Raw genomic sequence first — 15412 nt, 5'->3', positions numbered from 1 at the left:
GGGGTGGAGCCTGAGAGAGAAAAAGAGAGAGACAGAGAGGGAGAGATGCTGTCAGAAGGGGTGGAGCCTGGGAGAGAGCGAGAGCGAGAGAGACAGAGAGAGAGAGAGAGAGAGAGTGGTGCTGTCAGAAGGGGTGGAGCCTGGGAGAGAGCGAGAGCGAGAGAGACAGAGAGAGAGAGAGTGGTGCTGTCAGAAGGGGTGGAGCTTGTGAAACATCAGTTTGAGACCTCATTTTCCTCTCACGTGTTAAAGAATTATGCTTAGGCCACCTGGCAATGTTTTGGTGTATTGCTAAAATGACAAGGAATATCTGTTGAGAATAAAGATGATTTAAAGCAGGGGTCCCCAACCCCCGGTCCACGGCCCACTACCGGGCCGCAGCCGTCTGACAGCCAGGCTGCGAGAGAACTGCCGGCAACGGAGACTCACTCTGACTTTTCAGAACGCTTGGTGGGCAGGGCTTTGCAGCGGTGCAGAGAGAGGAGAAAGACCGAGGTGAGAGAATATTACAACAAAGTATTTTTATGGTCCTGACAGTTTCCACATATGGCACGAGTGTATAGAAATCACGTTACTACGAAGTACATTCAGCAGATACTTTCATTACAACGAAGTGACCTTGAAATGCTTGAATAAATCATCCACAGAGCAGTTAGATCTGTGGTCGCAGCTCAGTTGTCTACATTTGCACAATGATCCCCAAACAGAAACATTGTAATAAAAATGTCTTTCTTCGAACTTTCCTCGTACTGTTTTTTTTTTTTTTGTTGTTGTTGCTGTTTTTGTTTTCTGTGGTTTTCAGTGATACCTTTTTGCCTATTGCTTGTCAACATTTGAAAAACATCCATTGGAATTTAACTCATTGTCACCCTCCTATAGATTCGGCAGACACGAAAACACGATAATAGTGTTAATGTTTGTGATGTGCAATCTGTTGGAATGACAAATGCAATTTATATGTCTTTGTTATATGCAAAAAAAGAAGACAAATCTCGGGTTGCAAACGTATGCGATCTGCTGCAGTTGAAGACAGTTTTTATGTGGTTCAGTGATGCTCATTCAAGAAACATTCCTATTAATGCGGCACTCATTTAAGAAAATGTGAGGTTTCTGAACTCTCTTGGGACCTCCGTCAACAGGACAACACGCCGAAGAGCATCCCAGAGTGCGATCACCACGTCTGTTTGAGACTGTTTATCTGTCGCTGGGGCAACAGCAGGCTCACAGCTCTACTGTGAAGCAATCGCGCTTCGGGATGCACTTCAGCGTGATGTTCCCATTTTTTTTGGGGGTCCCAAAAAAGTTCAGAAACCTCACAATATGAACTGGCATTCAGGCACTAGGGCACCCCACCTTTACCTACTCTGCAGACTCAGGAGGAGCCGGAGGAGGAAAATCTGAGGCAGCGGTGGAGCAGCAGCACGTGGAGCAGAGGCAGAAGATACCCGTTTGTTCAAGCTGGCAGATAAAGTGGCTGCATTCAAAGCCAAACTTGATTTATGGGGCCGACAAGTGAACATTGGGATTTTTGATATGTTTCAAACGTTAACAGAGGTTGTTAAAGATACCAAGCCAGGGCCTTCTTTCTCCCAGCTGGTGTATGATCACCTATCTCAGCTTTCAATAGAGGTTGAGCATTATTCCCACAAAAGACCCCCGAAATGGGAAGGAATGGATCTGTGACCCATTTATGAATGTGCCAGGTGAATCAACTTTGTCTGTGCTTGAAGAGGATCAACTGATTGAAGCTGCAAATGATGGTGGCCTTTAAAGTACGTTAGAGACAACTTCAAATCTCCATACGTTTTGGATTAAAGTCAAGGCAGAATATCCTGAGGTTGCCACAAAAGCACAGAAAAGTCTGCTTCCATTTCCAACATCCTATCTTTGTAAGGCAGTGTTTTCTGCAGTGACAGCAACCAAAACGAGATTACGGAGTAGACTGAACATAAGCAACACACTTCGTGTGTCACTGTCTTCCATCGTCCCCAAATGGGATCGTCTGGTTGCAGAATCCCACTGATTCTTATTCTGCATTATGGCAAGTTGTATAATTTCTATTACGATATTATAACTGTAATGTAAATTGTGTATAAATCTGCCCTACGAACCCGCCCTGAATCCTCAACCCCCCCACCCACACACACCACCAGTCCCTGGAAAAATTTGCTTCTAGTAAAGTGGTCCTTGCTGTCAAAAAGGTTGGGGAACACTGGTTTAAAGGATCGCTTTAATGTGATTTTCAGCAATATTACTAATAATACTTACAAGAGATGCAAGGAAGGAGGATGCAGCAGGTCAACACGGACCAAACACCTGAAATGACAAACAGGCGCAGTTAGTAGTGATGAGCAAAAAGGCCTAGCTTTGTGTAGCAAATAGTTATGTGAAAAGTTAAGCAACAGGGAGACGACAAAACTGAAGTGCTTAAAATGATAAAAGTAATGAGTTCAGTGGATCGAGACGGTGACTTTAAAATGAGCTCATCAAGAACACGGGGACACAGCTGGAAACTTGTTACGGGCAACTTTCATACAAACATTAGAAAGTTTTTTCTTCAAAGAACCACAGGCACATGGGATAAATGACCAAACAGTGTGGCGGAGACTAGGACTTTATGGAGCAGGATGTGATAAAGGCTAAGCAGGAGTCAAAGAAGTCATGGCAATGATCAGGGAGGGAGGAAGATAGAGAAATGCAAAGGCAGACAAGCAAGGAGGCAAACAGGGCAGTGGCAACAGCCAAGATACAAGCTTTGGATTAAGTGTGTAAAAAACTGTAGACATGAGAAGGAGAGAAAAGGATTTTTAGAATAGCGAAGGCTAGGAACAAGGCTGGGAAGGATATCAGTCAGATAAAGCAGATAAAAGATGAGCAATCTGTGGTTTGGAGTATGCATGGTAGGAACAGGTACTTTGAATAGCTGGTGAATGAAGACAACCAAAGGGTATTATTTAGGGATGGCGTCCCAGATGAAGGGCTATTACCAAGAATAAGGATGGAGGCACTAAAATGAATGAAAAATGGAAAGCCAACAGGAACAGATGAAATTGGAAGTGGGGAAGAGGTTAGGGGAAGGGCAAGTGTGACAGATGGCTATGGCCATTTCCCAGCTGGGATGCTGGCTGGGTGGAAGGACCGAGGAAAAGAACCTGTTTGGGACAGTATCTTCCCTGAGACACTAGAGGGCAGCCCCCCTGGGCGTACCGGGAGTTGTAGTTTGAAGCAGCCTTGTTAGGTTCCATGAATGCCGCCAGGGAGTGCTGCAGGTACAGCGGAGTCCTTTTTGGCACTGCTTCCGCCACACCTGGAAGTGCAGCCAGAAGAAGGTCAAAAAACACCTGGAGCAATTAATGGGTGTACTATAAAAGGAGTTACTTCACTACCAGCCAGAGAGCCAGAGTCGGGAAGTGGAGGACAAAGCTTGAGAGGAGGAGTGGAGGCGACAGAGAAAGAGAGAGAAAGACACACCAACTGTGTTATATGTTTGGTGCTTTGTACTGTTCTGTGTGGTGAGGAGTAAAAGAAAAACACTTCCCCAATTAAATAAAGGTGTGCTATCTGGCAAGCCTTGTGTCTCAGCCTGTCTGTGTTAGTGTTGGGGTGGCTGGTGCGCCTTCCTCCAACGTGGTCCACAAGGGAGTAGATTCTATTGGGTTCCTGTACAAGGTTGGTAAGCATTGCCCGCAGTAAGTCGGACTCATTTCCGGTGGGTGTGGGACTCCACCAGGGCTGCACTTTGTCTGTTCATAATTTTTATAGGCAGAATTTCAGCTAAGGTGGTTCAGACATCTAATTAGGATGCTTAATGGACACGGTACTTCAGACATGTCTAACAGGGAGGAATCCTCAGGATAGATCCAGGACACACTGCACAGATTATATACTGCTCAAAAAAATTAAAGGACCACTTTTGAATCCAAGTATAGCATCAAGTCAGTGAAACTTGTGGGCTATTGATCTGCTCAGTTAAGCAGCAGAGGGGCTTGTTCATCAGTTTCAGCTGCTTTGGTGCACTAGAGGGGCAACAATGGGAGAGACAACCCCCAAAATAGGAATGAATGGTTTAACAGGTGGAGGGAGCCCACTGACATTTTTCCCTCCTCATGTGTTTTTCCACTAGTTTTGCATTTGGCTACGGTCAATGTCACTACTGGTAGCATGAGGCGATACCTGGACCCTACAGAGTTGGCACAGGTAGGATGGCACATCAGTACCACGTGGCATTGACAGAAGGTTTACTGTGTCTCCCAGCATTGAGGAGATTCCAGGAGACAGGCAGTTTGTCTAGGACAGCTGGACAGTGCCCCTCATAGAAGGTCCTTAACCCATCAGTAGGACTGACCAGTATCTGCTCCTTTGGGCAAGGAGGAACAGGATGAGAACTGGCAGAGCCTACAAAATGACCTCCAGCAGGCCACTAGTGTGAATGTCTCTGACCAAACAATCAGAAACAGACTTCATGACGGTGGCCTGAAGGCTCGACGTCCTCTAGTAGGCCCCATGCTCACTGCCCACCCGGCACCGTGGAGCTTGATTAGCATTTGCCACAGAATAGCAGATTTGGCAGGTCCACCACTGGCAACATGTGCTTTTCACAGATGAGAGCAGGTTCACCCTGAGCACATGTGACAGATGTGAAAGGGTCTGGAGAAGCCGTGGAGAACGTTATGCTGCCTTTAACATCGCTCAGCATGACCGGTTTGGTGGTGGGTCATTGATGGTCTGAGGGGGGGAGGCATATCCACGGATGTCCTCTACAGGCTAGATAACAGCACCTTGACTGCCATTACGTATTGGGATGAAATCCTTAGACCCATTGTCAGACCCTATGCTGGTGCAGTGGGTCCTGGGTTTCCCTGCTGCATGACAATGCCATGTGGCGAGAATATGCAGGCAGTTCCTGGAGGATGAAGGAATTGATACCATTGACTGGCCCCCACACTCGCTTGACCTAAATCCAATAGAACACCTCTGGGTGGGACATTATGTTTTGGTCCAAACAAACTACGGAGTACAATTTGGAGTTGCTGAAATGAAATTTCGGCCAAATGGACGAGCCTGCCTGACACATCATTTTGTTCCCTTTTATTTTCGGGGTATCTTTGAATTCAGACCCCTGTTGGTTGATCATTTTCATTTCCATGCTTTCATTCCTAATACATTACCATATTAGTCCATATCAGTAGAGATAGCCAGCAGGATTTTTTTTCCCCATTGAGATCTGATGGGTTTTCAAAGTGTTCCTTTAATTTTTTTTGAGCAGTGTTGCATTGGGTCAGCTCAGACAGAAGCATCAAGAAAAACAGAAAGGTTTGAATTTAGCATTTATTGATTTGGAGAAGGCTGATGATAGGGTACCACACCAAGAGGTCTGGAAGTGCATGAGAGAGGTCCAGAGATGTGAGTGAGGATTGTCCAGGATATGTATGAGGGAGTGAGGACTCGGGTTAAAAGCAGTTTTGGGGTAACAGACAAGATCCCAGTTAGAAGAGATCCACAGTGCATCCGGAAAGTATTCACAGCGCATCACTTTTTCCACATTTTGTTATGTTACAGCCTTATTCCAAAATGGATTAAATTCATTTTTTTCCTCAGAATTCTACACACAACACCCCATAATGACAACGTGAAAAAAGTTTACTTGAGATTTTTGCAAATTTATTAAAAATAAAAAAATTGAGAAAGAACATGTACATAAGTATTCACAGCCTTTGCCATGAAGCTCGAAATTGAGCTCAGGTGCATCCTGCTTCCCCTGATCATCCTTGAGATGTTTCTGCAGATTCATTGGAGTCCACCTGTGGTAAATTAAGTTGACTGGACATGATTTGGAAAGGCACACACCTGTCTATATAAGGTCCCACAGTTGACAGTTCATGTCAGAGCACAAACCAAGCATGAAGTTAAAGGAATTGTCTGTAGACCTCCGAGACAGGATTGTCTCAAGGCACAAATCTGGAGAAGGTTACAGAAAAATTTCTGCTGCTTTGAAGGTCCCAATGAGCACAGTGGCCTCCATCATCCATAAGTGGATGAAGTTCGAAACCACCAGGACTCTTCCTAGAGCTGGCCGCCCATCTAAACTGAGCGATCGGGGGAGAAGGGCCTTAGTCTGGGAGGTTACCAAGAACCCAATGGTCACTCTGTCAGAGCTCCAGAGGTCCTCTGTGGAGAGAGGAGAACCTACCAGAAGGACAACCATCTCTGCAGCAATCCACCAATCAGGACTGTATGGTAGAGTGGCCAGACGGAAGCCACTCCTTAGTAAAAGGCACATGGCAGCCCGCCTGGAGTTTGCCAAAAGGCACCTGAAGGACTCTCAGACCATGAGAAAGAAAATTCTCTGGTCTGATGAGACAAAGATTGAACTCTTTGGTGTGAATGCCAGGCGTCATGTTTGGAGGAAACCTGGCACCATCTCTACAGTGAAGCATGGTGGTGGTAGCATCATGCTGTGGGGATGTTTTTCAGTGGCAGGAACTGGGAGACTAGTCAGGATAAAGGGAAAGATGACTGCAGCAATGTACAGAGACATCCTGGATGAAAACCTGCTCCAGAGCGCTCTTGACCTCAGACTGGGGCGACGGTTCATCTTTCAGCAGGACAACGACCCTAAGCACACAGCCAAGATATCAAAGGAGTGGCTTCAGGACAACTCTGTGAATGTCCTTGAGTGGCCCAGCCTTGAATCCGATTGAACATCTCTGGAGAGATCTTAAAATGGCTGTGCACCGATGCTTCCCATCCAACCTGATGGAGCTTGAGAGGTGCTGCAAAGAGGAATGGGCCAAACTGGCCAAGGATAGGTGTGCCAAGCTTGTGGCATCATATTCAAAAAGACTTGAGGCTGGAATTGCTGCCTGCGGTGGGCTGGCGCCCTGCCTGGGGTTTGTTTCCTGCCTTACACCCTGTGTTGGCTGGGATTGGCTCCAGCAGACCCCCGTGACCCTGTAGTTAGGATAAAGCGGGTTGGATAATGGATGGATGGATGGATGTAATTTCTGCCAAAGGTGCATCGACAAAGTATTGAGCAAAGGCTGTGAATACTTATGTACATGAGGTTTGTGCAAATTTATTAAAAATAAAAAAACTGAGAAATCCCAAGTGAACTTTTTTCACGTTGTTATTATGGGGTGTTGTGTGTAGAATTCTGAGGAAAAAAAATGAATTTAATCCATTTTGGAATAAGGCTGTAACATAACAAAATGTGGAAAAAGTGATGCGCTGTGAATACTTTCCGGATGGACTGTACACCAGGGATCTTCCTGAGGTCCTTACCTGTTTGATGTGGCTATGGATGTCTTGAGTCATGGGATAAAAGACCAATCACCCTGCTGCAGGCTTTTTGTTGATGACATTGTGTTGTGTAACACCAGAAAAGAGGAACTGGAAAAGAAGCTGGAAGAATGGAGAAGGGCTTTGGAAGACAGAGGATTGAAGATAAATAAGAAGAAGTCAGAATATATGAGGTTTAATGATTATCAGAATTAAGAAGTTGGCCTGCAGGGACAGACATTGAAAAGAGTGGATACGTTTAAATATGAAGGATCACTGGTAGCCCAAGATAGAGAATTAGATGCCCAGAGATAACCCATAGAGTGCAGTATGGACGGAAACACTGGTAGGAGGTATTAGGAGTATCATGTGATCAAAGAATTAAGGTGAAGGTTAAAGGTCAGGTTTTTAAGACGGTGGTAATAAGCCGAGATGTGGGCAAGTAAAGGAAACGCAAGAGAAGAAGGTGATTGTGGCAGAAATGAGAATGTGGAGATGGATGTGTGGAGTTACCAAGACAGGACAGAATAAGAAATAAGACAATCAGAGTTACAACACAAGTGGAAGAAGAAAGTAAAACACAAAATAGATTGATGTGGTATGTCCATGTGATGAGGATCAGAAGGAAAATGGCTTGACTCGTGAGGAGGTATAGGACAGAGATGGTTGGAGAAGGATGATCAGGCATATTGATCCCACATAGTAATATTAATGTAGCAGTAGCTGAACAAGAACAAGAAAACAAGAAGAAGAAAAAGATTCTCTAAAAACTATTTTTTAGTTTTAAATGAGTTTTGGGGTAGAAAGCACACTATACCGCTTCCTAATTCCTTGTTCATAATTCTGCACTTATCTGTGTTTTTTCTGCAGCTGCTTAACATAGTTGTGGCGATACAATGTGAGGTATTCCTCAGCTAAATTGTGCTAAACTGTGGCACCTCACTGTTGTGGCTTTGCTCTGTGACAATATCTAGGCCTACGGGAAAATATTTAAATGGAAGCCAGTCAAGAGCACTGGGGGGGACTTGCGATCAGAGCTGAAGCATGACAAGCTTAATTTTGGAAGATCACCTTTTTTGTAATACACTATCTGTAATACACTGTATCCCTTAGGACAGGGGTTCTCAAACTTTTTCAGTCCTGGGACCCCTTCACAAGCCATACAATATTCGCGGACCCCTGATGCGGCCTGATTTGTCAACCCAAATTATAATAGCATAGCCACAGGCATAAAGTGTAAACTTCTTTTATCTGAAGTCGACTTTATAAAATAAATCATTCTTTGTAGTCATATCATAACAACACTAACTATTGACAGTCAATGATACAGTGTCATACGACAGTCACAGGACTAAAACCTGCTTAGCAAAAACAAAAAATGCAAAACAACTACAACTACAATATTTAGTGCTTAATACTCATACTGCATAACTACAATACAACATTGTTCATTTAATAATAAAGAGTAAGACTATTAATTTTATGGCTCCCTACCAGTGGTAAACGTTTTAATTATTTAATATGTTCAAATGTATTACAAATACAATTACATTAGACTCTAATACTCATAGAAACTAATGAGATGTGTGGGCTTGCTTTTGTCGGCAGAGAAGGTCTATCCTTGGTGAGATTTTTGATAGACACACTCGAATGTCATCTTCCACCTGGAGACGTGATCTAAACTTAGATTTTATCACAGCTAATGCTGAGAACGATGCTTCGCACTGGTAGGTAGTTGCAAATGGGACCAGCACAGTCAGTGCTCTCTCAGCTAAAAGCGTATACTCGTTCCTAACGTTGCACCAAAACGCGGTCAATGTTTGTTCTTGAAATTTAAGTTTGAGACTTCTGTCACTAGACAATTCAGCCAACTGTTCTTCTTCCTTCCCGGTCAAGTTGGTAAGCTGACAACTGAATGGATTTCTGATCCAGTCATAATCTGCAATGTTATCTGTTGGAAAGTACCTGTCAAAGTATTCTTCCATCGCCGACAAATGGTCAAAGATATCTGTTGCCAAGTTATCAATGGCCATATTGTTTTCATTCAGAAATTCAGTTAACAGTTCAAACATATCACAGCTTTTATTTTGTACTCGTGTCTTCCATATTCTCAACTTTTTCTTGAAGGCAGTTATCTTGTCTGTTGTTTTCAACACGCTTGAATCTCTGCCTTGCAGTGATGTGTTAAGTGCATTAAGTTGACAGAAGATATCAGCCAGGTAAGCCAATTTTGCAAGCCATACATTATCTGAAACAAACTTCACCAGCTCTGAGTTTTTGTCCATCAAAAATGATGCCAGTTCACTGCGAAGCTCGAAGACACGTTGAAGTACCTTTCCGCGTGACAACCAGCGAACCTCTGTGTGTAGCAGCAGATGTCGATGATCTGAGCCGCTTTCTTCGCACAGTGCAGCAAACAGTCGTCCATTCAACGGTCTGCACTTTATCCAATTAACTAGTTTAATGCATGTATTTAGCACTTCACCGAAGGATTCATTTAAATTCTTACTAGCAAGAGCTTCGCGATGAATCATGCAATGTGTGGAAATAATATTCGGAGAAACAGTTCGTACGCGTGCAACAACCCCACTTTTATGACCTGTCATTGCTGCAGCTCCGTCCGTACAAATTCCAATACAGCTGGACCACTCAAGCTTGTTAGCAATGAAGAAATCATTTAGCATTGCAAATAAATCTTCACCTGTCATTCTAAGTGGCACAGGTTTGCAGAACAGAAAGTCCTCGACCACATCATTGTCAAAGCAATATCTAACGTAGACCAGTAACTGCGCTTGGCCTGCAATATCGGTACTTTCGTCCAACTGTATGGCAAATGTACTGCTTTGTAGGCGCTCAACCAATTGTAATTGGATGTCATTGGACATGTCGCAAATTCGCCTTCTGATGGTATCGTTTGATACTGGTATAGACAGTAATTTTCGGATGCTTTCTTTTCCTAACATTATCTCGCATATTTCTAAAGCCGCTGGCATAATCAAACTCTCCGCAACCGTGTGTGCTTTTTTGCTCTTAGCTATTCGCATTGCCATAATATACGAAGCCTTAAGAGCTTTTTCATTCACTGTTGTCGCAGTGCTAATAATTTTCTGCTGATTTGCATACACTTCTGCTCGACGTTTGAAGAAATCAACGGGTTTGTCTTTTAGTTCATTATGCTTTGTTACAAGATGGCGCTTCAGTTTAGCAGGTTTCAAACTTTCGTTCGATAACACGTTTAAACAAATGACACATTGTGGCTGATCACTGTTGTCTTTGTACGGTATAAATCCGAATTGTAAATATTCAGGATCATATTTAAGTAATTTTGCCTTACGCGGTGCGGACTCTCTTTCGGCATCATGTCTCAGTTCATCGCCACTATTTCCATTACCCCCGTGCTCTTCTTCAGATATCCGCTTACGCTTCAAATATTTATCCATACGTTAGTTGGGCGTACGAAAAACAATTTAACAAGCAAGAATTACCACTGTATAACTTAATAATTAATCATAAACTGTGCCCTGCCTGGGGTTTGTTTCCTGCCTTGCGCCCTGTGTTGGCTGGGATTGGCTCCAGCAGACCCCTGTGACCCTGTGGTTAGGATATAGCGGGTTGGATAATGGATGGATGTGCACGATTACAGGCTGCGTCTATAATGACGTCATCGTAGAATAGTTCTTAATAGACATATATATACTATATATAGAATATAAACAGTAGTGAGGGGCGAGTTGATTATTATTCGCATTATCCGATTGGATAAAATGGCGTTTAGCGAAGAAGTTATTAATTGTAAGCAATTTTCACCCTTTCTGCGGACCCCCTACGGTCGTCTCGGGTCCGCGGACCACAGTTTGAGAACCGCTGCCTTAGGACACAGGTGTCAAACTCCGGGCCTGGGGGGCTGCAGTGGCTACAGGTTTTCATTCTAACCCTTTTCCTAATCAGTGACCAGTTTTCACTGCTAATTAACTCCTTTTCCCTTCCTTTTAATGGCCCTGTTTTTAAGGATTCCGTCCTCTGAATTGATTTGTTTCTTCATAAAATGGCAGCCAAACAGAAATGAGACGTGAAACGAGCCAACAGATGACCAGCTAAACTGGAACATTAAACTCCAACCAGTTTCTTAATGAGAAGCCAATTCTTGCTGTTAATTAAACCCGTTACTTAATTCCATAGCTTGCTGCTGCTCTCATTCTGCTACAGCAGACATTTCCCAAAGTGTTGATTTTCTGTTTCTGATTATTGACCTGAGAAATCAACCTTACCGAGACCCTCACCTTTCTTTATGTTCAGATAATGTGGTTAGCTGGTCACCTGTTTTCTCATTTTGTGTCTCATTATGGTTTGGCTGCTAATTAAGGAAATACAAAGAACTAAAGGGTCTGAGTCGAGTTAATTAAATCGAAGGCAAAAGAAGTTAATTAGCAGGAAAAACAGGTCACTAATTAAGAAGGTGGTTAGAATGAAAACCTGCAGTCATTGCGGCCCTCCAGGACTGGAGTTCGACACCACTGCCTTAGGATTTTTGCAATTTGTTCACTGGAAGAGCAGGTTTGTTGTTGGCTGCAGTGTGCTTCAGACTAGGGCCAGCATAAAAATTTGGGATAATCTTCACCAAGCGTAGGACAAACCTGCTTTTTATTACCAAAGAACTCTTTATGGAGGCTTTTACAATCCATCATTACATTTTTCATTTGGTAATTAACCTCTTTACGACGGAATGTCAGCTCACCTGCTGTACACATTGTCGTCCTTCATTTAGTTATTTACGTATTTTGGATTTTTGCATGGTCATGAAAACTTGGGGGTTGGTGACAGGATTGGCACTCCAGCCACTGTAAAAAACCTCACACTGTTCCAGTGAGGTGCAGAGGTGTCACCCATTGTAGGACTGCACTCGGGTCCCAATCCGGGTGGTTCATTATATGGTGGGTGCAGCAACGTGCTGTAATCAGTGCATGTGCCCAACCATCTCCTCCTCCTTGCTTCACTGTGTCTGTGGGGCAGCTGCACAAGTCAAGACTCGGCTGGGTGGCTCCCTGACTTTCTTCCTCCACAAAGTAAACAAATCAAAGTTCAACATGCTGCACAAATCTTAACAGTGTATAAAACCTCAAAACTGGACTGCTATGCAGCGAGTGTAATTAAAGCCTTTGAAGTGAAAGATTAACATAAATAAAATAAGGGCAGCAATCTGAGGTGGTTGTAAGAGGATCGAACCACAGGAAACAGTCATGCATCCATTGGTGTTCTAAATTTAGGAGTAGCATCATACACATGCTAGAGCAATACCAGGATGGGATGTGTGACGGTGCGGGTCCTGCTCCATGCGCCCTCTTCCAGCTCTGGGAGCCTCTTGAACCCAACATCGTCACTGGATGAGCTGTGCAAGGAGGACAAATTACACTGGGACAAAGGAAATGGTGAAAATGGTTGTTCAGAATTTTTATTAAAAATACTCAAACAAAACCAAAACAGTGTTCATAGTGCAGTGCTCAAAGTTAATAAATAATCCATTAAAACGGGTGCAATAAGTGGAGGTTAAAAATCAATAAATAATCTTTTAAAATGAGGTGAAAAATTAACGGGCTGGAAGCAGTCCCATTTTTTAAAAAAGCTCAATGCCTTCTCCATTCAACTGGCAGCTCCCATGCTTCTTCATAGAGATGAGTCGCCCTATCAGCAGGTGCAGCTGACCTTACTTCTGTCCTCTTGCCAACCGTCACCTGGCGCCATACAGCTACCTTACCAGACTGAGACTTGGGTTCCCCGACAGCCAGGGTGCTCACCCTCCCAAGCCTCCTCGACTCCCGCTGCTCATCCATATTGCCAGTTGCTCAGCTGGAACAACCACTTCCAACTGCACCTCACAGAGTGTCGGCCACACACTGCTCCTTAGTGGCTTTCCATCTCAGCTGCCTGCATTTACCAGTGAGCCTTCTCTCTCTCTCTCTCTCTCTCTCTCTCACTCACTCGCCTTCTTCTCTTCCACACCTCCGTCAATTCTTTTCCCTTTCTTTATTTCTCTTCTCTGCTCTCGCGCATCTCCTCTTAATAATGGGGATGTGGCACAGGTGTGGCGAGTAGCAGCTCCCAGCATCAATTCCGGACACGGGTGATCCCACACCTGTGAACTTCAGGGCAGAAATGCCCACGCCTGCATCGTGCCTTGGAACCACTTCTACCACACTGCCATGCCCCCTCCTTAAAAAGTGTGCCGATTATTTACGGCCGACCCCTTTAACCCAGACCGGCAACTACACTACCAAGACTATTGCCTTGGTTAACCTGAACAGACAATTTCGGGCCCGAAGCAAACTGATACCGACCCCTGCAGCTAGGGGGTCCAGGGCAGAGCGCAGTGGGCCCCCTCCAGCTGTGGGCCCAAAGCGGTCGCTTCATTCGCTTCGCCCTAAGACCTGCTCTGACCTGAAGCTTCTCGAGACTATAACAAGCCGTACTCCTTACAAATAATCCTTTTTCCCCCAAACAACGAAATAACAGGTACTACAAGACAGCCATGTAAAATCAAGTGCTGATATATTGACCTGCAGTGGGCTGGCACCCTGCCCGGGGTTTGCTTCCTGCCTTGTGCCCTGTGTTGGCTGTGATTGGCTCCAGCAGACCCCCGTGACCCTGTAGTTAGGATATATAGTGGGTTGGATAATGGATGGATGGATGGATGGATGGACAATTTCAGTCTGATAGCTGCTGGTAGCCCTACTTTGCCAGGCCCTACAAAGAAAAGCTGATAAAGAAGGCTGACAGTTTCAAAAGAGAGATGAAGAACTTTCAAGTGTGATGAGCAGAGGGGTCCCACAGTGTCTTTTTGTAAAGATATGGTGGGAGTGGTTTGTTGATTTCACTGCTTGTTGGGTATGAAAAGGGTTAGTTTTAACCCCCAATAAAACTGAGATGGATACCCCTGCTTTAAATATTAAAAAAGGATAATGGACAAGCCATACTCCTCCTTCTGTTCAATGCAAAACGAACTTCTGAAACCAGTTTACAATTTGTAAATGCTTTATAAAAGACAGAAACATATAAAGCTGAAAATAAGAAGACAAGAACAACAAGAAGACAACAGACAGCACAAAACACGTTCTTTGCCATTTAAGATGGCGGAGTGTGTACTTTACCTCTGATCACATTTTGTTGGCTCGCCACGTGCTTGCCAGTAAACTTCATCTATAAAGAAAATGAAAGAAACGTATTGATTTGTGAAAAATAAAAACACTACAAGATTCCTATACATTTCGGCCATATTTCTTGAGCCATCAATGAAAATCACGAATACGACTTGTTTCATCAAAATACGAACAAATCTTAAGATGCTACCAGAAGCCCAGCTCTGGACGATGAACACGCCTCACTGATCATCATTATTAAATGTCAATGTTGTACCCGACAATAACGCTAACAGGAGTCTTGGTCAGAAGGAACGCTTATTTGCTTAGCATTATTAGAGTAGATGCTGCCTTTTTTGTTGTTGCGCCTTCTTCAAATCCCATCTACAGTGGATTCATAGAGTATTCAAACCTCTGTGCTTTCCACATACCTTATTGTGTTGTAGATTTCATTTGAAATAGACACATTTGACATTTGTGCCCATCGGTCTACACTCAATAACCCTTAATGTCAAAGTTAAGCCATTTTCAGAAAGGCTAGATTTATTAAAAACTTTGTCCCCTGCTTGCTTTGCTTGCCCACCTCCCCAGGGCGCACTATGCTCCAGCCACTTCTCGTCTCTGCTGCTCATGTTGCTGTATGCATGCTAAGGAGATGCGGTCTGATCAGCTGCTGTCTTTCTGCTGCTACCGCCCCCGAGCTGCGTGTTCTGCTTGTCACGCTGTGCATCGATCATTTAAAAGCCTGTACAGCAGCTGTCCTTTTGTCTCACTGCCTTGTCTCGTGGGACGTTTAAGTGTCTCTCGCGAGAAGATCATGTATCATCTCCTTCCAGGCCTTCCAAGATTTTTTTCGATATTAGAGAGATCAAAAACTTAAATCTCTCATTCCTATGAGTATTCAGACCCTTAACTAAGTATTCTGTAGAAGCTCCTTTGGCGGCAGTTCCAGATTTGAGTCTTCTTGGGTAAGCCTCCACAAGTTTTGGTCAGTTTATCTCATT

The 15412-nt window shown here is 44.0% G+C and overlaps 1 protein-coding gene and 2 long non-coding RNA genes across 4 annotated transcripts in view; all 3 read right to left on the bottom strand.

Moving 5' to 3' along the window:
- LOC127527381 (uncharacterized) overlaps positions 1-15412 on the bottom strand; it is a 102451-nt gene that overhangs the window by 54255 nt on the left and 32784 nt on the right. The gene's annotated exons all lie outside the window — the stretch shown is intronic.
- Positions 1-15412, bottom strand: part of LOC127527403 (uncharacterized) — a 66083-nt gene that overhangs the window by 21069 nt on the left and 29602 nt on the right. The window lies entirely within an intron of this gene.
- Positions 1-15412, bottom strand: part of LOC114669701 (V-set domain-containing T-cell activation inhibitor 1-like) — a 47178-nt gene that overhangs the window by 15843 nt on the left and 15923 nt on the right. Inside the window, exons 2-3 of one of the 2 annotated variants that reach the window (XM_051926007.1) lie at positions 14421-14469; positions 2269-2316 (exon numbers count right to left, since the gene is read on the bottom strand). In XM_051926007.1, the coding sequence (XP_051781967.1) occupies positions 2269-2316; positions 14421-14469 (97 nt within the window). The remainder of the gene's footprint in view (positions 1-2268; positions 2317-14420; positions 14470-15412) is intronic. The other variant, XM_051926008.1, reaches the window with a different exon arrangement.

The sequence above is a fragment of the Erpetoichthys calabaricus genome, chromosome 4, assembly GCF_900747795.2.
Source record: "Erpetoichthys calabaricus chromosome 4, fErpCal1.3, whole genome shotgun sequence".
NCBI classification, from domain to species: Eukaryota; Metazoa; Chordata; class Cladistia; order Polypteriformes; family Polypteridae; genus Erpetoichthys; species Erpetoichthys calabaricus.
The sequence above is the reverse complement of the archived record's forward strand: the minus strand, read 5'-3'. Positions and strand labels throughout refer to the sequence as shown.